This window comes from Lithobates pipiens, unplaced genomic scaffold (assembly GCF_037356315.1).
Source record: "Lithobates pipiens isolate NorthernLeopardFrog02 unplaced genomic scaffold, aLitPip1_a1.2 Scaffold_1, whole genome shotgun sequence".
NCBI classification, from domain to species: domain Eukaryota; kingdom Metazoa; phylum Chordata; class Amphibia; order Anura; family Ranidae; genus Lithobates; species Lithobates pipiens.
Genome location: NW_027507685.1, coordinates 78,181,497 through 78,204,323, shown reverse-complemented (window position 1 = coordinate 78,204,323; position 22,827 = coordinate 78,181,497). Strand labels below are relative to the sequence as shown.

The window sequence follows — 22,827 nt, the reverse complement described above, 5'->3', positions numbered from 1 at the left end:
AGGAGTGCCTGCTTTTAAATGTTCCTGTAGTTGCGACAACCAGAACTCCAGGTTTCTAGCTACACAAGAAGTGGCTAGAGCTGGTTTTAAGCCTGCCATAGAGGCATCCCAGGCCCTCTTTAAGACAATGTCTGTTCTCCTGTCCATGGGATCTTTCAGGTGGCCCATATCCACAAAGGCCAGATCAGCCTGCTTTGAGATTTTGGACAGAGGGGCGTCTAGTTTAGGATTTTTATTCCAGACCGCCTCTGGGCTCTCATCAAAAGGGAACCTTCTCTTAAGGGATTTAGGAAAGAAAACCTTTTTATCTGGTTCAGACCACTCCTTAAGGACAAGGTCAGAAAGCACCTTATGTATAGGGAAAACCCTTGCTTTCTTTTTCCCCAGAGCCTCATACATTTGATCATGTCTGGATAACTGAGTTACTTCCTCCTCAATTTCCAGTGTATCATAGATAGCACCCATTATCTCATCAACTTCCTCAAGAGACAATCTATACTTTGAGGCTTTAGATGTTGCTTGCTCCTCTTCCTGATCAGAGTCTGTGTCAGAGGAATCGGGGCTAATCAACGTGGGGCTAGGCTCCCTGACCATACGGGGCTCCCCTGAGCTGGGTGTTGTAAGGCATGGTGAGGAGGAGATTGCAGTTGTTTTACTCGTGGAGGCAGCTGACCCCACATCAGTGATTAACTCCCGGAGGGATTTAAAGGTCGACGCCATTTCCTCTTTAAAGGAGCCCAAAATTTTTGCTAAGGGGGAATTTGCCTCAGATTTAAGCAAGCTTGCAATGCATTGCTTGCATAGGGCTTTGTTAGAGCCAGAGGACAACCTATTCCCACAATTAGGGCACTTTTTGCGGCCTGCCTTGTCTTCCTTTGGTAGCTCTTTAGCCTGAAAATAAGAAGACAAAGAATTTTTTAGCGTCAGCTCCATGTCCCTCCTTAGAATCACCCAACTGCATACATCCTTAACTGTGAGTTAACCACCACCGTGGGGCACTACAGAACCCAGCCTACAAACACCATCACTCCACCAGAGTAATAGCATGCCCAGCAGCCTACCTGGGATTGGCTGGTGCCTGTCTCCGCCGGAGTGTCCTGGGGAATAGCCTCCATGGTCCCCCTCTGCCGCTCCGGATCCCGCCGCTAGTCCGGTATTGCTGGACGCTGGTCGGGACTGTACAGGCACAGCGCTGGCTCTCCCTCTCCTCCTTGTACCCTAGAGACCCGGAACCGGAAGTCTCGGCACACAGTGATGACGCGGTTCCGCCGGAAATGACGCTCGGTGTCCCCGACCCCACCGCAACAAGGAGCAGAGATGGAAGTTTCCACTCACCGCTCCTGGGGGAAACCGGCGTCATTCTGCCCCTGGCCACCTCGGCACTGGACGGAGGAGGGTAACGGGTCTGCTCCGGTTCAGCTGGACGGTACCCGAGCCACAAGAAAAAAAAAAGGTATGGACCCAACTGCAGCCAAAAAACAGGACCCGGTCCCTTATGGCTTACAGGTTCTCAGGCAGCCCCTGAGAGGGGTCTCCAGGTTCCTGGCAACATGTTCCTCCGACGGAGGAAACACAAATGATTGACCAGGGACCTGAGAGACCGCCTTTTGAACTGTGGCAATGTGTTTCCTGTGTCGATGGGAGGAGCTCCATCCTCTCAAGGGCTGTCCTGGAAGAACACTTGGGAAAAAAAAAGTTAATTAATGCGTAAACCAGCAGCTACATACGAACATAACCAAATTCATATATAAAACTCAAACAATATAATGTAGCACTAAAAAGTGCTGTAAAAAACACATGTGACAAATAGTAAAAAAGAAAAGAAAATGTGGATGAAGTCCAAATGCTCAGTGAATACAAAAAGTCCTTAGAGTTCTCACAGGACATAAAATGTGGTATTTCACATAATATAGAAGCTAGAAGGTGATCTTGAAGGCATCTTAAAACAGTGGATTCTAGGTAAAAAACTAACAAGATGGGTACTCTTACCAGAACCATAAGGTCATTCGTGCATATAGAGATAGATGGATTCCCACAGGTCTACCAGCCGCTGAGATTGCTGTAGGTCTTCTGGTCATAGAAGGAATGATCAGTATTGTCCCCAAGATTTCTATTTCTCAAGGGTCCCGATGGAATGGACGGAAAAACTCAACTCCAACAAAAACCAGGAATGGTGGATAACTCCAAACTCATATAGAAGATCACATAAGGGACAAAAAAAAAAGAACAACTTCCCATAGTGTAGATGAAAAATATCGGATGGCTGTTTATTGGCATAAAATCAGCGAATACAGGATATAAAATATATTTTAAGATAAAAATAAAAAACGTGATCACATAAAAAGAAAGCAATACAGGGAACATGACTACCACACCCACGCCAGGTTCTTTTTTTGTCCCTCATGTGATCTTCTATATGAGTTTGGAGTTATCCAGCATTCCTGGTTTTTGTTGGAGTTGAGTTTTTCCGTCCATTCCATCGGGACCCTTGAGAAATAGGAATCTTGGGGACGATACGGATCATTCCTCCTATGACCAGAAGGACTTTTTGTATTCACTGAGCATTTGGACTTCATCCACTTTTTCTTTTCTACCATTTGTCACATGTGTTTTTTACAGCACTTTTTAGCGCTACATTATATTGTTTGAGATTTATATAATAATCTGCTCATTAGGCTACACACAGTTGGAAGTAACATTATATATTGGAATCATTATCGCAACTATTGCATACATACAGTAAAAACTGTTAAAAATGACCTTGTTTTCTGGACAGTTATCCATTCTGGTGCTCTGTAAGATGCTTATAAACTGAATATATTGAGGGTTCGTCCATCTGCCCAAACCTGCAAAGAAAAGAGATGGATATATGAATAATAGATAAGATTTCCCAAACCTAATCACTGAAAAAGGCCGGAGAGAATGCCAAGACAAAATTAATAATCAGTTGGAAACCCATTAAATCAGACTCTGGGGTCCACCTATTTTGTGTATTTTCAACTGTAGGGGAGATCCACACTTCTTATTGTGGTGTCAGACAGTGTCCACCTTTCCAGCAAAACTTTTGGTTTCAAACTTCCAATATTTTTCAGAGGGGAAAGCACTGGGGAGGTCCATGACCCAAATATGTTCTAGGCCAGTGATGGCGAACCTTAGCACCCCAGATGTTTTGGAACTACATTTCCCATGATGCTTCACTACACTGAAGAGTGCATGAGCATCATGGGAAATGTAGTTCCAAAACATCTGGGGTGCCAAGGTCCACCATCACTGTTCTAGGCACTTGACTTCTGGTGGCTTTGTCACAAGAACACACAGAAAATGTGCTTAGGTCTGTGACAGCTTAGCAAAAAAAAAAAAAAAAAAAAGCAAAAAGTTTGGATTGTCAAAGCTGGTCCAGCGTAGGAGGAGCCTGCCAGGGTCCCATACAGCTATCATGTTGGGTTTGGTAGAGTAATGTACAAGTTTTTCTTTTTTAAACTCTCTCACCTCTCAGACACGCCACTCCCGCCAGCAGGAAAAGCAGCGTCATGCCATACTGTCCTAGGAGAACCAGCCTGGTGGCGGTCATATGTCCTACAACAAACAGAAAAGAATCAGCAACAAATGTTCCAGCTTTTGAACAACACTGCTTACACTATGGGGTTTGTCATTTTAAACAGTATTCTGGTGTGCTACCTTAACATCTGATTAGATTTAAAATATTTTTCCACCCCAATGAGAGCATTAAAGCCAATCCCTGATCTGGCTTACCCTTTCGGTACATGTAAAAGGCAGCAAGCGGGGAAGAGTAGTAAGAAATGGTCCAGAGGACAGACACCTGGAATAGAGAAAGAAGAAAAAGAAAAAGAAGAATTATCAAAACACACCAGTCACAAAACAAAATAGCTTTATACACGCATTCATTAAAACAGCCACTATAGCAAAAAACTATTTACTCCAGTTATTTACTAAAACTGGAGAGTGCAAAATCTGGTGCAGCTCTGCATAGAAACCAATCAGCTTCCAGGTTTTATTGCCAAAGCTTAATTGAACAAGTTGAAGTTAGAAGCAGACTGGCTACCATGCACAGCTGCACAAGATTATTCGGAGTGCTCCAGGGTTAGTAAATGACCCCCTGTATGTGATCAATACCTGTAAGGCCCCTTTCACAAGGGACGGATCAGTAATGATCCGCCCCGTGATGGTCCGCTTGCTCAGCGGGGATCTCTCCATTTGTCCCCGCTGAGCTGGCGGATAAAAGGGCGGTCCCAGCACACTGTGCAGGGACCGCCCTGTCAGTTCTCCGCTCTCCTCTATGGGGGGATCAGATGAACACAGACCGTCTGTCCGTGTTCATCCGATCCGCTCTGCAGAAGGATAGAAAAATAGGATTTTCCTCCGTCTGCAGAATCGGACAATAGCAGTGGCGGATGATAGCGGGTGTCTGCAGATGTTTATCCGCAGACACCCGCTATCCCATAGGAATGCATGTAGAGATGGATGAAATACGGACATAATGTCCGCAGGTGTGAAAGGGGCCTAATGGTGGTATTCAGCATAGGTGCCTTTTTTTTTTTATTTCATAGAATTCGGGTGGGAGGGGCTTTGTCTCTGCACATGTACATGCAGATCAAGCTGTCCAGCAGCAAGTGACAGTTACAAGAGTTGGGGAAAACCATATAACATATTATAGAACATCGTCTGAGCTTTTCCAAAAGGAAAAAAAATGCTTCTGCAAATTGCTTAAAAACTATTAGCTCAAGTTGAGCTGTAATTTATTTACTACTTACAGTCCATCTAAGACAATTCTGTCCACAGGCTGAAAATGCCTCTGCACAATTCTCTAAAAACAGTGCTGAAAGCCTGTTAAATGAAGTGAAAAAATGCTGGATCTGCTGGCAGGATCAACAGGTAATAAAACTATGCTATGGGAAGGCAGCCATACTGCTACTTTTGAAATAAACGTATTAGGTTTGCCAAAACCAATTTCAGGATGCCGACAGCCCTTTGCTATTTTAAAAGCAGTTACACACTCCTATCCTCTTGCAGCCAACAACGGAGCTGTGTTAACCTTCATTTAGATCTGCAATTACAATGGAGCTTCACACAAGATCAGCCCTTTGGGGGCTTTGAAGTTTGGTTGAGAGAAAACATAAGCACACTGGCAACTGTAACCATTATAATTAGAGGCATGCCTTGAAGGCAGCATACATTACATTTAAAATGTGAAAAAACAAAACAAACACAACACACCACACACATTCCATTCAGGTCCACCTGTCAGTTTTTTAGGCGGACCTGAACGGACACTCCATAGAGGTCTATGGAGGGACGGATGTCAGCGGTGACATGTCCGCTGACATTCGACCCGCTCCGAAAAAGTGTGACAGAGGAAAAACCTATTTTTCCATCCTTCTGCGGATTGGATGACGGACTCTACGGCCTGTCTTTATCCGATTCCCCCATAGGGGAGAGCGGTGCACTGACAGGTCCATCCCTGCACAGCGTGCAGAAACTGACCTGTCATCTGCCTGCTCAGTGGGGATCGACGGAGCGATCCCCGCTGAGCAGAGCGGGCTCCGTACATAACAGCCAAGTCCATTTGAAGGAGCCCTAAGAAATATTCTGAAAAGTTTAAGCAGCAAACCTTCTGTGAGACATACAGTAAGAAAACATAAAATGGATAAAAGGTTGCGCTATTCAATCATGCATATGCAAATGTAAAAACTAGAGGATTAGAACAGTCCACAAGTGATGTGAAAATAAATCCTGAGGTCAATCTCCACCATCCACCACCGTAGAGATCTTAAATATCGGTGCCTCCACCAACAGCTGAAAGGCTCGCTTACCAGCTCCAATTGATCCCTCATTACAAGGTATTAGGCCTTGGATGGGCTAAAGCCACGAGCACTTTCTACAGGTCCAGATGGTCTCCCAACAAGATCACCCCTCTGCAGTGTATAAGATGTGAAAATTTCTGTGTCCTGTTGGTGTCAAGGGTGCCTGTATCCACCTGAGCTGTAGTCTCACTCAGGTTCTGGTCTGCAGTTACAAGCTTTATTGGCTCCGTACGCCAACTGTCCAATATATGCAACCCTTCCCGGTGTCTATTGTGATATCTAGATGATAATACTCTCCCCAATTGCATAAAACTCCTTCTTCACCTATTGTTTTATTATGCTAATAAAATAAATAATAATTAAAAAAATATATAAACAAAAAACAAACACTATACTCATTGAGTGGAAACCTCACACATTGACCCATTTTGGTAGACCTGCCGACCAGGCAATCCAAATGTAGAAGTTACAATATGGAGAACCGTGCCTGCCATAAATGTGAAAAGCTTTGATCCTCCTGGGTAAACATACAAGCCACAATCCCATCAGAGTAAAATGGGGATACCCTTTGTATGTCATGCCATTCAACTGTGAGTTACTGGGATTGGCTTGACGCCCCAAGTGCGACTTGATTGTACGGATTTATAAGTTGTATACTATGGAAAATCTGAAAACATGTCATTTTGCCCTTTACGGAAGTCATGTATTGACTGGACTCTTGCTTACTTGTATTTTTGTTTTTCCTGTTTTTCTTTAGTTTGGTATACTGTATGCCTTTGTAAACCCAATAAAAAATAAAGCTGAGAAACAGTAGACAGATGAGCTGACCTCTCTGCCACTCTTCTCTCTCACCCTATCAGCATGCTCCTTGCATTGCTGCACAACTCATTGGTTCTTTGAGCTGCTTTTCCCCCTCTCAGTCCCCACATCTCTCAGGGACTGCAAGAAGCAGTTGCCAGATCAAGTTGTCAAATTCAGGTGCTTACACTGCTTGCTAGACATGGGCACTGACAAAAAATGTGTTCGTTTTCTTTTCATTCATTATTTTTTTTGCTTTTTTCGGAAATTCTGATATTCGGAAATTCCAAAATCCGAAGAAAAAAAAAAAAAAAAGGGAGCAATATTTTTAACTTTTTGCTATAATAAATATCCCTCAAAAATATAGCAAAAAAAAAAAAAAAAAACCACACTTTTTTTCCCCCTCAGTTTAGGTCGATACGTATTCTTTTATATATTTTTGGTAAAAAACAAAAAATAAACACTGCAATAAGCGTTTGATTGGTTTGCACAAAAGTCATAGTCAACAAAATAGGGGATAGTTTTATGGCATTTTTATTAATAATCTTTTTTTTTTTTTTTTTTACTAGTAATGGCGGTGATCAGCAATTTTTATCATGACGGCGACATTATGGCGGACACATCGGACAATTTTGACACATTTTTTGGACCACTGGCATTAATACAGCGATCAATGCTTTAAAACTGCATTGATTACTGTAAAAATGTCACTGGCAGTGAAGGGGTTAACCACTGGGGGTGGGGAGGGGTGTTAAGTGCGTCCTAGGGGAGGGGTTTTAACTGACTGGGGGATGGGCTTGTATAATGTGGACACTGATCGCTGCTCCCGATGACAGGGAGCACACGATCAGTGTCCTGTCAATAGGCAGAACAGGGAGATGCTTTTTTTATCGGCATCTCCCCGTTCTTGAGCTCCATGAGACGGTCGCGGGTATCCCCGTGGCGATCGAGTCTGCGGGTCCCGCGGGCACGGAACTCGCAGCAGGCACGCATGGCGGGAATTTCAAAGTAACGTACGGGTACGTTACTTTGCCCAGCCGTGCCATTCTGCCGACGTATATATGCAGTCAGCAAGTGGTTAAATTATAGGTATTGGAATTTCCTTTCAAATTTGGCTGTTTCTGAACGTAACGAGTATGAATTTATCTGAAGTTACGAATTATCCGAAATAACGAATGCCTAATCTAAACTAATGGAATGGAACAAATAAATAATAATAAAAAGGTTCTAATATTATATCATTTTGTTCCATTCGTTTAGATATGGCATTTGTTATTTCGGATAATTTCATACTCGTTACGTTCACAAACAGCCAAATTTGAAAGGAAATTCCCATACCTACAACTTAATAGTCATTTTGAATTTTACCAATTTTATTTTTTTCAGATTTTTGAATTTTCGGAATTTTGGTAATTGAAAAATTCGGAAATCTTGGAATTAACATATTTGTTAAAATTCGTTATAAAAAACAAATTCGGAACTAAATGAATTGCACATGTCTACTGTTTGCATAAAAAAAAAAAAAAAAGTAAAATAATAATACATACACTGGTGTGTTAATGAAGATGGAGCTGCATTTACTGCCCGGAGTTTAGAGTTAGGCCCCTTTCACACTTATACCACCTGCAAACCGCACGACTTGAAGCAATGCCTGTGTAATCTTGAAGTCTATGGACCTCAAGTCACATCAAAGTCGGACCAAAGTAGTGCAGGGACTACTTTGAAGTCGCACAAATATGAATGGTCCTCATTGGAAAACATGGGCATGACTTGACATGCAACTACATCCCAAATCACAGGACAAGTCACAAAAGCGTGAAAGGGGCCTTAAAATGAACTTGTAGATGCAGGGAAAAAAAAAATGTATGTAAAACAAGAAGAAGGAGTAGAAACTGTAGGCTCCCAGGAAAGTTAGCGATTTAAATAAAAAAAAGTTTAAATATATTTAAAAAAAAATAAAAAAATAAAAAAAAAAAAAATCACACCACACCTCTTTAAAAACTAAACATCCAACCCAATTTAAAATAGTTAGTTATAGTTTTCCTTTTTTTTTTTTTATATATGTGTAAAACACAGCTCACCCAAGCCAAGATGCTATCTGTATGCTTCTCCAGAGCTCTAGGCTGATAGAACGATTCCTGATGGAGACAAAAGTACAGACCGTTACAATGTATGTAAAACCCAACATTTTATTTATTTATTTTATTTTTATTTATTTTTTAAATATACCATTAAAATCACTTTATTTTATTGGTTTGGCAAGTGCATATACATTTAAAAAATAAAAATAAAAAAAATAAAAATAAAAGTGTGTTATCAGCACAAAACAGGGCTTTTCTGGCAGATCAGAAAAACTACCATTACTTTAGCCACAAATAATAGCCCTAGATTTAGTCCTTCTACAATGGTGACGTGAACACGTGTTGTGCAATCATCATTTATGAACTCAAGTGATGTTTCCACCCAAATCATGTCTATATGGTCACCAGAAAAGTGCACAGTAAAAAACAATATGCTATTCATACATTCTAAGCAAAACCTTACAGTAGCCGCAGCCGTGCAATGGCAAGGCATCTCGCACACAGCCATACAGCATGCAGAGCCCATGTAATCGCTCTCCCAGAGCCAACTGCTTTTGCATAGTGCCTCCCATTGAAAAAAATTAGAAGATGCTGCTGTACTTGGTTAAACTCCAGGAGGGTTGAGTAATGCACACAAACAGACATATGCGTTCATGTGCATGTAGGTGCTTCAGGAAACACTAGGCACAGTCGCATAGAACCATGTTTTCCAAATTAATTTCAATGAGCGGCAGCAGCAGGTCCTGGAAAAGTCAATAACGCAGGCAGTGTGCATGAAGCCTAAAGCCAAATACACATGGGGCAAGGGCATAGCAAAATAATCCTATTTATGCTGGATCTTTATGTCAAGAGCTGGCAGAAAAATCCAGCATAAAAAATGCTCAGTCTGACACGTATTTTTGTGTAAGAATGTAATTTAATCTAGTGGCTAGAATATTCAATTGTTCTAGCCACTAGATTGAAAATATGTGCATGCATATATTATTTTTGTACTGCATTTTTTTTTTTTCGCCTTGACTTGCGCTTTAATCAACGCCTCGAAATGGAAGATACAGACTGATTTATTGGGTTAAGGAAAAAAAAACAGAGCACACAGTTGGGCCCAGTTCTAGTTCACTGAACACTTGGCAGAGTGGATCTCCCCAGCCCACACACAGGTAGAATTAGCACATTTTTTCACCATCAAAGTAAGTGCCGGTTCACACAGGGGCGACTCAAATCCGAATTCAAGTTGCCCCAAGTCACCTCAGGTCGCACAACACGTAGAAATCAATGTAAGTGAATGAGAGCCGTCTTAATGCACGCTACTGAAGTCGCTCCGACTTCAGAAAAAGGTTCCTGTACTACTTCAATCCGACTTGTACCCATTGATTTCAATGGAGGTCGCCTCCAAGTCGGATCTCTGTCTATACAGAGGTGACTCTCAGGGCCGGTTCACACTGCAGGCAATGCGAGGCGACACCGACTTGCCTCGCCGCGACCTCAGTGGCAACTTGCAGATAACTTCTGTATAGAAGTCAATGCAAGTCGCCCCGAGGTCGCCCGAAAGTAGTACAGGAACCTTTTTTCTGAGTCGGAGCGACTCGAGTCGCTCCTCTCAGAACGGTTCCATTGTACAGAACGGGGGCGACTTGTCAGATCGAGGCGAGGCAAGTCGTGTCGCCTCGCATCGCCCGCAGTGTGAACCGGCTCTCAGAGAATTATCAGCTCTCAAAAGGAGTTCCCCCCTGAGAGCTCATTCTCTGATTGGCCACGGCAAGTCGCCTGGCCTGGAGTAGTGTTGTAAGTCGTGTCCAAGTCACGTCACGTCCAAGTTGCCAAAAGTCGTGTTGCCCCTGTGTGAACCGAGCCTAAATCGGCTGCAAGTTTCACTATACAATCTGATAAAGTGAATCTGCACTGACTAAATGAAACTAAAAGTGCTGCCTAGCGGCAGAACACAACCCGACTTCTCACCTCATGACATGTTTCAGATTACTGACACTTCATTATCCAGCCTTGGCACTATTGGTCAGGGGGCCACTAAAAAGTGTGGCCTAGGCCCCAAGTTGTGTAAAGTCAATTCTCCATAGCAAAGGAAAATTCCTCGCACATGGGCTCCTGCTATTAGGCGACATCTTTATTTTTACTTTTGGTCAGTCCTGACTATTGCCCCAACTAGGACTTATCAGTATAATATCAGCGCATACCACTACAAAATATTACAGAACAATTTGCAAGCTGAACACTATAAGGCAAATCACAAATCCTTAGTCCAAATGTATAAAAAGAAAATAAGTGCAGCGCAAAAGATAAATCAAATAAAAGTTAATCTGCGAAATGAGTTCATAAAATTATGTGGATGAGAACACCCTGTGGTTGTGGTAATCTTGAACGATATCTCAGTGACAAATCCTCCACCATACAAATAAAAGGTACTCTTACCAAACATGTAGGACCATACTATGGTCAGAAACACATGGACCCAACAGTGGGGTGACGAGAGGAATCCGATTGGGTCAGAGGACAGCCAGCAGTATAATGATCCGGACATGAATGGGAGGCTGGGAAAGACCAAACGTGTCTGTATGAACATTCGTATGGTGGATTGGAGTCGAATCTATCATGTAAAGAGAAAATTTGTGTCCGGATCAGTATACTGCTGGCTGTCCTCTGACCCGATCGGATTCCTCTCTTCACCCCACTGTTGGGTCCATGCATTTCTGACCATAGTATGGTCCTACATATTTGGTAAGAGTACCTTTTATTCGTATGGTGGAGGATTTGTCACTGAGATTTCGTTCAAGATTACCACAACCACAGGGTGTTCTCATCCACATAATTTTATGAACTCATTTCGCAGATGAACTTTTATTTGATTTATCTTTTGCGCTGCACTTATTTTATTTTTATCAGTTAGTATTGCCTCTGCCAATAGAATGCATCCACCATCCATGAGGGAAAAGAAAGAAAAGGCCTGAAAAACTAAATAAATAATGCAGCCAAATTAATATACAACGACTGCAGCTTGTTTTAGGGCCAGTTCACACCATGAATCTCACTGTGCGTTCCTGTGCAAGTCACAAGCGATCCGGGTGCAGTGCTGTGCTAAAGCATGGGATAATCCGCCACTAATATTAGGAGCAAATTGCCCCTCCACCCCTGCCCCCATGCTTTGGCAAATATGCTTTTTTTTTTTAATTTTTTTTAACTGTGGTGGTGAAATCACCTCCTACAATGCTGGAGTCATGTATCGAGCTTTACGTATCGAAGGAGCAAACGCGGTTGCTGTCAGAATGAGGCTGGATTCACACCTATGCAGTTTTAGTGCTTTTTGCAGATTTGCACTACAGTCCATGTACCATGGTTTCCTATGGAACAATTTCTGTAGTGCAAATCTGCAAAATGCAAAAAGCACTAAAAATGCATAGGTGTGAATCCAGCCTAAAGAAACCCTGGCTGCAGCTGAATGATGTACCTGCTAATCAAATGAAGGTTAACAATAAACAAAGTAACATTACAGTACAACATACCATATCTGAAAAGTAAATACAATAAAACACAGTAAAAATAAAAAATTATAGTTAATAGAGTGGACAATAGAGAGAACGTAAGAGAGAAGAAAAATAAAAAGACAATTTTTTTGTGTTATTTTTTAGCATTTTTATAAACTGTAAACATTCCAGACTAGGGTCCCTCAAAATGTGATGGCCATCTCATCTTTCAAGACCCTGTGTAAGTGTGCCCTAGGACTGTGCAATGCTGTACCCTATGCCAATACTCCACTAGCGTGTGGTAGCGTCTGAAACAGGCACGATGCAGAGACCAGGTTGGTCAAGGACAGGAGGGACAATAAAAGCGGGTGTCACGCTTACATTTTTTTGCACACGACATCTTCTATGGGGTGTTCTTTGAGTAGGGGTAAAAGGGAGGACATAAGGAAAATGCCTCTCATGCAGCCGGCTCACTGCATTTGCGTTGGGAAGGTAGGCCACAGCACCATCCGGAAACAGAAGGGCTGTGACAATCTCTTCCTGGAATTTAACCACTTGCTTACTGGGCACTTAAACCCCCCTCAGTCCCAGACCAATTTTCAGCTTTCAGCGCTGATGCACTTTGAATGACAATTGCGCGGGCATACAACACTGTACCCAAATGAAATTTTTATCATTTTTTTCCCACAAATAGAGCTTTCTTTTGGTGGTATTTAGTTACAGCTCGGAGTTTTATTTTTTGCTAAACAAACAAAAAAAGATGCAAAAAAAAAAAAAAAAAATCATGTTTTAATAGTTTGTTATAAAATTTTGCAAACGGGTCATTTTTCTCCTTCATTGAAGTGCGCTGATTAGGCGGCACTGATGGCTGCATTGGTGGGCACTGATGGGCTGCACTGGTGGGCTGCACTGGTGGGCACTGATGGGCTGCACTGGTGGGCACTGATAGGCATAGTTAAGGCGGCACTAATAGGCACAGATAAGGCGGCACCGATGGGCACAGATAAGGCGGCACTGATGGGCAAAGATGGGCACAGATAAGATGGCATGGATGGGTGGCACGGATAAGTGGCACGGATGGGCACTGATAGGTACCACTGATAGATGGGACTGATAGGTGGCTCTGATAGGTGGCACTGCTGGGCACTGATGGGCGGCACTGCTGGGCACTGATGGGCGGTACTGCTGGGCACTGATGGGCGGTACTGCTGGGCACTGATGGGCGGTACTGCTGGGCAGCACCTTTGAGGCACATTGTGGGCACTGTGGGTGGCACTGTTGGTGGTACTGCTGGATGGCAGTGTGGGTGGCACTGTGGGTGGCACTGTGGGCACTATGGGCACTTACTTTTATTCAGGATGGCACTGCGGTGGGCAGGTGGGCACTGGCAGGTGGTCAGCTGTATTGCTGGCCGTGATCGGGACTGATGTCCCGATCACGGCCGCCGGTGATCGGCTTTTTTTTTCTCTCCTCGCGCTGTCAGCGCGAGGAGGAATAATAGCCGATTACCGGCTCCGTTCTATCACATGATCAGCTGTCATTGGCTGACAGCTGATCACGTGATAAGGGGTCGGGATCGACCCCTTGCACGGATCGGTGATCAGGCGAGTCTCACGGACTCGCCGATCACAGAGCGCGCCGCGCGCACCCCTCAGGGCGCGCGCAGGCCGCTCGTACCCGGGACGACGTCAATAGACGTAGTCCCGGAAAAGTAGATCCGCGCTAATGCCGTCATTTGGCAATAGCGCGGATCCCAAGTGGTTAAGGAAGGATCCAGTCCGTCCTGAAGCTCTGTATAGCATATAAGCGTTCACCAGAGCCAATTGAAATAAATATATAGACACTTTTTTGTACTAGCGTCTGGCCTTACGGGCAATTAGGTACGGCGCCAACAACTGGTCATTGAGGTCCACCCCTCCCATATTAAGGTTATATTCATGGACACAGAGGGGTTTCTCCACAACACCAGTCGCCGTAGAAATTTGGACTGTCGTATCTGCGTGAAGGGAGGACAGCGCGAAAACATTCCGATTATCCCTCCACTTTACTACTAACAAATTATTACATGTCAAGCAGGCTCTCTCCCGTCTAAGTTGGGATTCTACAAGCCATTGGTGGAAGACCCAGCGATCAGATCGCACGGTGCCACATGTACCAATTTCATAATCGAAAATGTGACTAAAAAGTAATAAATTGTCCACATACAAGTGGTACCCCTCTCCGAATAAGGGTGACACCAAGTCCCACACAATCTTGCCAGCGCTCCCTATGTAATCTGGGCAGTTTGTGGGCTCTAAGTGACTATCTTTGCCCTCAGAAACCATAAATCTTTATGTATAGCCTGTTGCCCTGTCACAGAGCTCATACATCTTGACCCCGTGTCTGGCACACCTGCTGGGAAGGTATTTTTTGAATGACAAGCAGACAGAAAATGTAATCAGGGACTCAGCAATGCGGACAACTTGATTGGGTGTAAACAAGGCTGCTGCAATGCTGGATGAAGTGGTTTACGAGGGGCCAAATTTTGTAGAGCTGATCGTATTCAGGGTCTCCACGAAGACAAAGTTCATGGTCATTAAAATGCATGAACCACAAGAGTAGGGATGAGCCGAACACCCCCCGGTTCGGTTCGCACCAGAACTTTCGAACGGACCCCAAATTCGAACTAACTTTAGAACCCGATTGAAGTCTATGGGACTCGAACGTTCGAAATTAAAAGTGCTAATTTTAACGGCTAATATGCAAGATACTGTCCTAAAAAGGGTTTGGGGACCTGGCTCCTGCCAGGGGACATGGGTCAATGCCTAAAATGTTTTTAAAAATGGCCGTTTTGGTGGGAGCACTGATTTTAATGACGATTAAAGTGAAAAAAAAAAAAAGTGAAATATTCCTTTAAATATGGTGCCTGGGGGGTGTCTGTAGTATGCCTGTGAAGTGCCACATGTTTCCCGTGTTTAGAACAGTCCCTGCACAAAATGACATTAAACGGAAATAACACCATTTAAAACTGCTTGCGGTTTTAATGTTATATCTGGTTCCGGCAATATGGTTGAAAATCATTGAGAAAAATGGCATGGGTAGCCCTCCCTGCCCATTACCAGCCTATTTGGGTCTTGTACGCATATTAAGGGGAACCCTGTACCCATATTAAAAAAAGGAAATGCGTGTGGCCCCCAGGCCCTATATACTCAGAACAGCAGTATACAGGCGGTGCAAACAAGACAGGGACTGTGTAGGTTTGTTGTGTTAAGTTGAATCTGTTTGTAATTTTCAACTGGTACATTTTTAAAGTGTAGCTCCAGTCAAAAAAAATATTTTTAAGCTTTTTGGAAAACATAGGGAAGGGTTATCACCCCTGTATAATTTGTTTTGTCGTCCATCTTTTTTCATCTCACTTGCTGTTGTCTCCTTCCGTTTGCAAGTAGGAGATGTTTGTAAATTGGATGTTTAAAAGTAGGGGCCTGCCCTATATGCTCTGCAGAAATGGCGGAACAAGGTGTTGGTTTTGCCACAACATTGTAAGCCCTCAAAGTGACTCTTGGTGGGCGCTGGAGCGCCCTGCTGTGAACGATTATATCAAGAATTGTAATTACATGCCATTGTTGAACAGTGGTAGAAAAATTGACCTTTGGTGGTTGTGGTGCTGGTGCCACAACACTATAAGTCCTCACCGTTACTCTGGGTGGGCACAGGAAGGGGCCCTCCTGTGAAATATTATATCAAGAATTGTAATTACATGTCCCTGTTAAACAGGGGCAGAAAAATTTGGCCTTAGGCACTGGTGCCACCACACTGCAACCTCTGCCATATACTCTAGTTTTAGTGCAGGAATTAGCCCTGCTGCAAAGCATTGCATCAAAAATTGTACTTAAACACCCCTGTTAAACAAGGGGCAGAAAAATTGGGCTGATGGCATCAACCAGAACCAGAAATGTTCTTCCAACATATCAGCGGAGGAGGAAGAGGATAGACAATCAACATAACAGGACAGTCACGCATCAACATAGGCAGTCTTGAAGGGATGTGATATTTAAAAAAAAAATTATTCTGTTACATCAGCTTCAGGTGCTTGGTAGCTGTGGGTGATCCAAGACTGATTCATCTTGATGAAGGTCAGTCGATCAACTGATTCGGTGGACAGGCGCACCCTGTGATCGGTAACAAAGCCACCTGCAGCACTGAAGGTGCGTTCCGAAAGAACGCTGGATGCAGGACAGGCCAGTAGCTCAATTGCATACTGTGCAAGCTCTGGCCAGTGATCCATCCTCAAGACCCAGTAAGCCAGAGGATTTTCGGTGGGAAAGGTGTCCAAGTCTGACCTTGCCCCTAGGTATTCCTGCACCATGTAAATCAGACGCTGGCGATGGGTGCTGGAACCGATCATACCTTGGGGCTGCGGACTAAAAAATTGTCTGAAAGCATCAGTCAGACGGCCACCTTCTCCACCGCTCCTTCTGACCGATGCCTCAGCAACACGTTGTCCAGGACCAGGAAATTGTAACCTCCCAGTCTCTGGGAACGCGTTGCACAGACCTTTCTGCAAGGCCTCCCGGAGATGTCTCATCCTCTGCTCCCTCTGCGATGGCAAGATAAGGTCGGCAACCTTACCCTTGTACCGTGGATCAAGGAGAGTGGCCAGCCAGTAATGGTCCCTCTCCTTGATCCGAAGAATACGAGGATCCTTCCGCAGGCTTTGCAGGATCAGGGAGGCCATGCAGCGTAGGTTAGCTGAGGCATTCGGTCCGGAGTCCTCTGGGTCACTAAGGACATCATGATCCGCAGCTACCTCCTCCCAGCCACGTACAAGTCCACGTGTTTCTTGGGACTGTAAATCATCCCTACAAGACTGCTGCTGCTGAGTGCCAGCCTCCACCTCCATGCTGACACAATCATCATCATCCTCCTCCTCCTCAACCTGTGTGATAGGTGGCACAGCAGGAACACTGTCTGGATAAAGGGGGCCTTGAGAGGCAAGGAAGTCCTCCTCTTCCTGCCTCAAGTGCCCTGTCCATTATTCCACGCAGCGTATGCTCCAGGAGGTGGACAAGAGGTACAGTGTCACTGATGCATGCACTGTCACTGCTCACCATCCTTGTGGCCTCCTCAAACGGTGACAGGACAGTGCATGCATCCCTGATCATGCCCCACTGGCGTGGTGAGAAAAAACCGCGCTCCCCTGACCCTGTCCTGGTGCCATAATTGCACAGGTACTCATTGATGGCCCTCTGCTGCGTGTGCAGCCGCTGCAGCATGGCCAACGTTGAGTTCCATCTGGTGGGCATGTCACATATAAGGCGGATCTTGGGCAGGTTCAACTCCTTTTGGAGCTCAGCCAGCCGAGCACAGGCATTAAATGATCGGCGGAAATGCACACAGACTTTCCTGGCCTGCTTCAGGACATCCTGTAAGCCGGGGTACCTGCCCAAGAACCGCTGCACCACCAGGTTAAGGACGTGAGCTACACAGGGCACATGGGTCAGTTGTCCCTGTCGGAGGGCGGAGAGGAGGTTGGTGCCATTGTCACAAACCACCATTCCTGGCTTAAGCTGGCGTGGCGTCAACCACCTCTCGGCCTGCCCCTGCAGAGCTGACAAAACATCCGCCCCAGTGTGGCTCCTGTCCCCCAAACAAACCAGCGCAAGCACGGCATGGCATCGTTTTGCCTGCGTACTTGCGTAGCCCCTGGAACGCCTACGGAGCACCGCTGGTTCTGAGGACAGAGCACTGGAAGAGGCCATGGAGGAAGAAGAAGAGGAGGGGGTGGAGGAGAGAGGTGTGTCACAACCAATAGTAGCATTTTGGAGGCATGGTGGCGGAACAACCTCCAACACTACTGCACCTTGTCCTGAATCCTTCCCAGCTGCCAGAAGAGTGACCCAATGGGCCGTGAAAGACAGCTAACGTCCCTGTCCATGCCTGCTGGACCATGGGTCAGCGGTAATATGCACCTTACCGCTGACCGCCCTGTCCAGCGAGGCAAGGATATTGCCTTCCCCATGCCGGTAGAGAGCCGGAATCGCCTTCCGTGAGAAAAAGTGGCGTTTGGGGACCTGCCACTGAGGAACCGCACATTGTACAAACTCACGGAAGGGGGCCGAGTCTACCAACTGAAAAGGCAGCAGTTGAAGTGCTAGCAATTTAGCCAAGCTAGCATTCAACCGCTGGGCATGTGGATGGCTGGGAGTGAACTTCTTTCACCGGTCCAGCAGCTGGGGCAGGGACATTTTCCTGCTATAATCGGACGTGGGTGTACCGCTAGCAGAGTTCCCGGAAGCACTTGGCTGTGACACACCTAATTCTACACCTTCATTCCTCTCAGAGCAGGTTTCAGAGAGGACTGAAGGTATAGTGGGGTTGGAGATGCCAGCTGATGAGCACCAAGGAGAGGTCCGCTTTGTTCTTTGGTGTGGGTCTTTGAGGTACGCTTGCCAACGAGCTGCATGGCAGGTCAACATATGTCTGGTCAAGCATGTGGTGCCCAAGCGGCTGATGTTTTGGCCACGCGAGATACGCTTGAGACATATGTTGCAAATAGCAGCGGTGCGATCTGATGCACTCGTCTCAAAAAAGGCCCACACCAAAGAACTTTTAGAATAACGCGCAGAGGCAGCGCCCTGCACAGGCGGAGCTCTGCGGTGCGATTCAGTCGGTGTGCTGCCCCTAAGCTGGCCCCCAGAGGGCATCCTGCCTCGTTGGACATGTGCCTCCTCCTCCTAGGCACCCACGTGGAGTCAGTGCCCTCATCATCCCCTCCCTCTTCATCGCTGTAGCAAACCTGGCAGTATGCTGCAGCTTGTGGAACATGACTGCCAGATTGCTGTCCTTCTTGAGCATCCCCTCTCTCTGCGCTCACGCTACTGCCTTGCTCTAGCTGAGTGTCATCATCAGAGCCCACAAAACACTGGGCATCCTCCTGGAGCATGTACCCAACACTGTGCTCAAAGAGTTCAGGAGACTCCTCAGGAGGATGTGGTGGGTCTAGGGAAGGAGTCACTGATGATGACATTGAGAGGAGGGAAGACGATGCGTTGGCAGATGCTTTGCTAGTACCCTGAGACTGGGTGAGAGAGGATGAGGAGGATGAAGAGGGCTTGGTCATCCACTCTACCAAGTCGTTGGCATGTTGCGGCTCAACATGTCCAGCTGCCGAAAAGAAGGACAAGCGTGTCCCATGGCCACGTGCTGATGACAATGCACCGCGTCCACGACCAGCACTGTTGTCTCTAGACACAGAGCCTGCTTGCCCTCTTTTATCGGCTCGCGCCTGTCTGCCTCTCCTTGCTGGCCTTCCAGACATGGTAATGGCCTGAAGGGAGTTGGGTAAAAAAGCAGTTGGGTAGTGTATATTGTGCTAGAGGCACACAACACCCACTAACTCCTGCAGATGCCTTTATTATAGAACACCAGAGATAAAGGGGTATATACAGATGTATACTGTGCTGTGCTGGAGGCACACACAACTTCCAATAACTCCTGCAGATGGCAAGTGGGCTCAAATAGAGAACAGCTATGTAGGTGGATATAGCGGTATGTACTGGGTACAGAGCACGCAGACAGCACGCACAAGCTCCTAACACTACTGACTGCAAGCTCTATTATAAAAGATAGATCACTAGCTATATAGCTGAGGTGAATATAGCGGTGTATACTGCGGTCAGGGCACGCAGACAACAACCACTACACAACAGCAAGATCGAAAATCGGCCAAAAACGATCGGTGTGTACTGTGTTGAAGGTACACAGAACACCCACTGCTTCAAACGCCAACACACTACACAAGGCCGCCGCGCTGGCGGCCTTATATAGTGTGGGGCGTGCACTACACAGCCTGAGCTATGATTGGCCACAGGCATCCTGCCTGTGGCCAATCATGGCAATCCTCGCTGCGATTGGCCAAGCATGCTTGGCCAATCATGAGCCAGCAATGCACTGCGCCATAGCAGTGCATTGTGGGCCGTGAGCGACACACGAATTTGGCGCGAACGGACCAAAATGTTCGGACTTTGCCGAACGGACGAATAGCCGATGTTCGAGTCGAACGTATGTTCGACTCGAACACGAAGCTCATCCCTACACAAGAGCTGCTCATATCGTGCTCTGGTCATGGAGGCAGAGAACATGGACATATGGCAAACTGGGTCAGTGGATCAATATGACCGCAACTCACTTTTTTTTTTATTATAACTACACCAATGAAGAAGGAAAGGCCCAGAAAGGTCTTAAATTCGGAGACTGTAATAGGTCTCCAATCTCTGGCAAGGGGCAACTGGAGATTAGCAGCAATGAATTGACCAGCATAGAAATTGATTTGGTCCACAACAGATCTAGAGATATTCCGTGAAAAACAGCAAATAAAAATCAAGTGACGTAAAATCAACTGTTTGCACCCGATTTCCAAGCTGACCAGTGAATGGGGGAAGTACAGGTGCTGCAGAAGTGGTGGGCTCCCAATTAAGATTAGCTAATTCAGCAGGAAGGGCACTATGGGCATGAAAGGTCTGTGTTTGTTTTCTTGGTGGCTGCAGTACACTAGTTGTGCTTGCCACCTCGCCAGCTTGAACTGCACTTATGGGACTCGCCACACCAACACGTGATACTGCAGTGCTGGTTTGACTGCGACCAGGCTGTACTAGGCCGCTGGTGCTTGCCAGTTCACCAGAAGGATGAGCGGCACTATTACTGGCTCTCTGCTTCATACGAGAGCCCTGTGGTTCTTGCACCTCGACAAACAGCAGAAGATCGGGGTCTGGTACGCCTGACCTTGGCAGGGACCACATCTCCATCGTCGGAGCTATCTGTCAGGGTGCCGCTGACGTCTACAGGGTCATATTCTGTGCCTGAATCTGACAGATGGGTGACTTCCTCTTCACTTTCATATGTAAACAAGGAAATGACGGTTATCGGCATTCCTCTCCTCACGTTGACAGCATGAGAGGAGAGCCGATCAGTGATGTTTCCTCACAGGGGAGAGCTGCACAGATAATTAGTACCCTTATCAGTGTTCATCAGCAATGCCAGTCAGTGCCACCGATCAGTGCTGCATATGAGTGCCTCCTCAGCAATGATGCCTGTCACTGCAGCCTCATCAATGAAGGAGAAAACTTATTTACAAAATTGTAAAACAGAAACTAAGAAAAACTTTTTTTTTTCTTTTAAAGTGGAGGTCCACCCTAAAGTGGACCTTCCGCTCATTGGAATCCTCCCCCCCTCCGGCCCCACAATTGGCACCTTTCAGGGGGGAGGGGGGTGCAGGTACCTGTACAGTACAGGTATCTGCACCCACTTCCTGGATAGCTCTCTGCGGAAAGGGGCGTAGATTACGCCCCTTTCCGAAAGTCCCCCGCTGCCTGCTGGGAAACACACAGATCCCAGAGGCAGCGGGTCCATCCTCATTGCGCAGCGCGACTCGCGCATGCGCAGTAGGGAACCGGGAAATTAAGCCGAAAGGCTCCACTTCCTGATTCCCATACCCAAGATGGCGGCGGCAGCACCTGAGAGACCGGCTTCGGGTGCCGACATCGCGGGCGCGCTGGACAGGTAAGTGTCACTATTTTAAAAGTCAGCAGCTGCAGTATTTGTAGCTGCTGGCTTTAAAAAAAAAAAAAAAAAAAACGCGGACTCCCGCTTTAAATATTGGTCTTTTTTAATTTGTTTAGCAAAAAATAAAAAATCCAGCGGTAATTAAATACCACCAAAATAAAGCTCTACCGGTCTCAAAAAACGTTATAAAAAAGTAATTTGGGTACAGTGTTGCAAGACCACGCAATTGTCAAAGTGCAACAACGCTGAAAATTGGCCTCGGCAGGAAAGAGGTAAAAGTGCTGATAGGCAAGTGATTCATAGAAGGAAAAAAAAGAGAGAGAGAAGGGATAAGAGACTAGAGCTGTTGCTCAAAGTAACCAACCAGAATCCTTGTTTATTAAGAGAAGTGGAGCCTCCCTGGTTGCTATTGGTAACATCCCAGCTGTCATAGAAAGATATGCAGAATATGTACACTGACAAACAGAGATCCCCTCCCACAGGACAATGCCCCGTCCTCTCACCCAGGAAGGCTCGGACTCGTTCTCCTCCCGGGCTCGGCCTCTGCCATGATTGAGCCGGTACACTCTGTAGAGACGCGGCCCCCGGATACACAGGTAGAGCAGCCCCACTCCCCGGATCCAGCGGTGGGACAGGCTCTCTCTCCCGGCCGCCATGCTGCTGCTACTGCCGCCCGGCACCGGAGCAGAGCAGAGGGAAGCAGCGGGGCCCTGACGTTTCCAACACACAACCCGACCAATCACAACCCGGCAACACTAGAAGGGCGGGCACCTAGTGACAGAGGGCGGCCACGTTTTTCCAACACAATCTTAGTGATTGGGCTACTGGCGGGAGAGGCGGAGTTGAAATAAGTATGGCTCAGCGTAGTGTCACGCCCCCTTGCTAAGGGATGGCGCGGTGAAGCCGAGCCAGCACATTTGATTGGGTACAGGACATGGCAATCATCGCCGAAGTTCCTTTCCACTTCCTTACTGGAAACTGCGCTCTGCAATGATTGGCGTGTGCTGTAACCAATCAGAGGACGCGTCACTGACAAGCCCTCCTCTGGCTGAACCAAGTCTGAGTGTTGACTCTCAATTAGCTGATCGGAGAGCAAACACAGGGGTGATTGGG

At 46.1% G+C, this 22,827-nt stretch overlaps 1 protein-coding gene across 1 annotated transcript in view; it reads right to left on the bottom strand.

Annotated features, from left to right (window-relative positions):
- Window positions 1–22,474, bottom strand: part of ABHD16A (abhydrolase domain containing 16A, phospholipase) — a gene marked incomplete in the record, with an annotated part of 96,222 nt that extends 73,748 nt beyond the window's left edge. The window contains 5 exon segments of the mRNA XM_077460436.1: window positions 2,761–2,846; window positions 3,490–3,576; window positions 3,754–3,820; window positions 8,702–8,758; window positions 22,218–22,474. Of these exon segments, the coding sequence (XP_077316562.1) occupies window positions 2,761–2,846; window positions 3,490–3,576; window positions 3,754–3,820; window positions 8,702–8,758; window positions 22,218–22,370 (450 nt within the window).
- Between the last annotated feature and the right edge of the window lie 353 nt (window positions 22,475–22,827).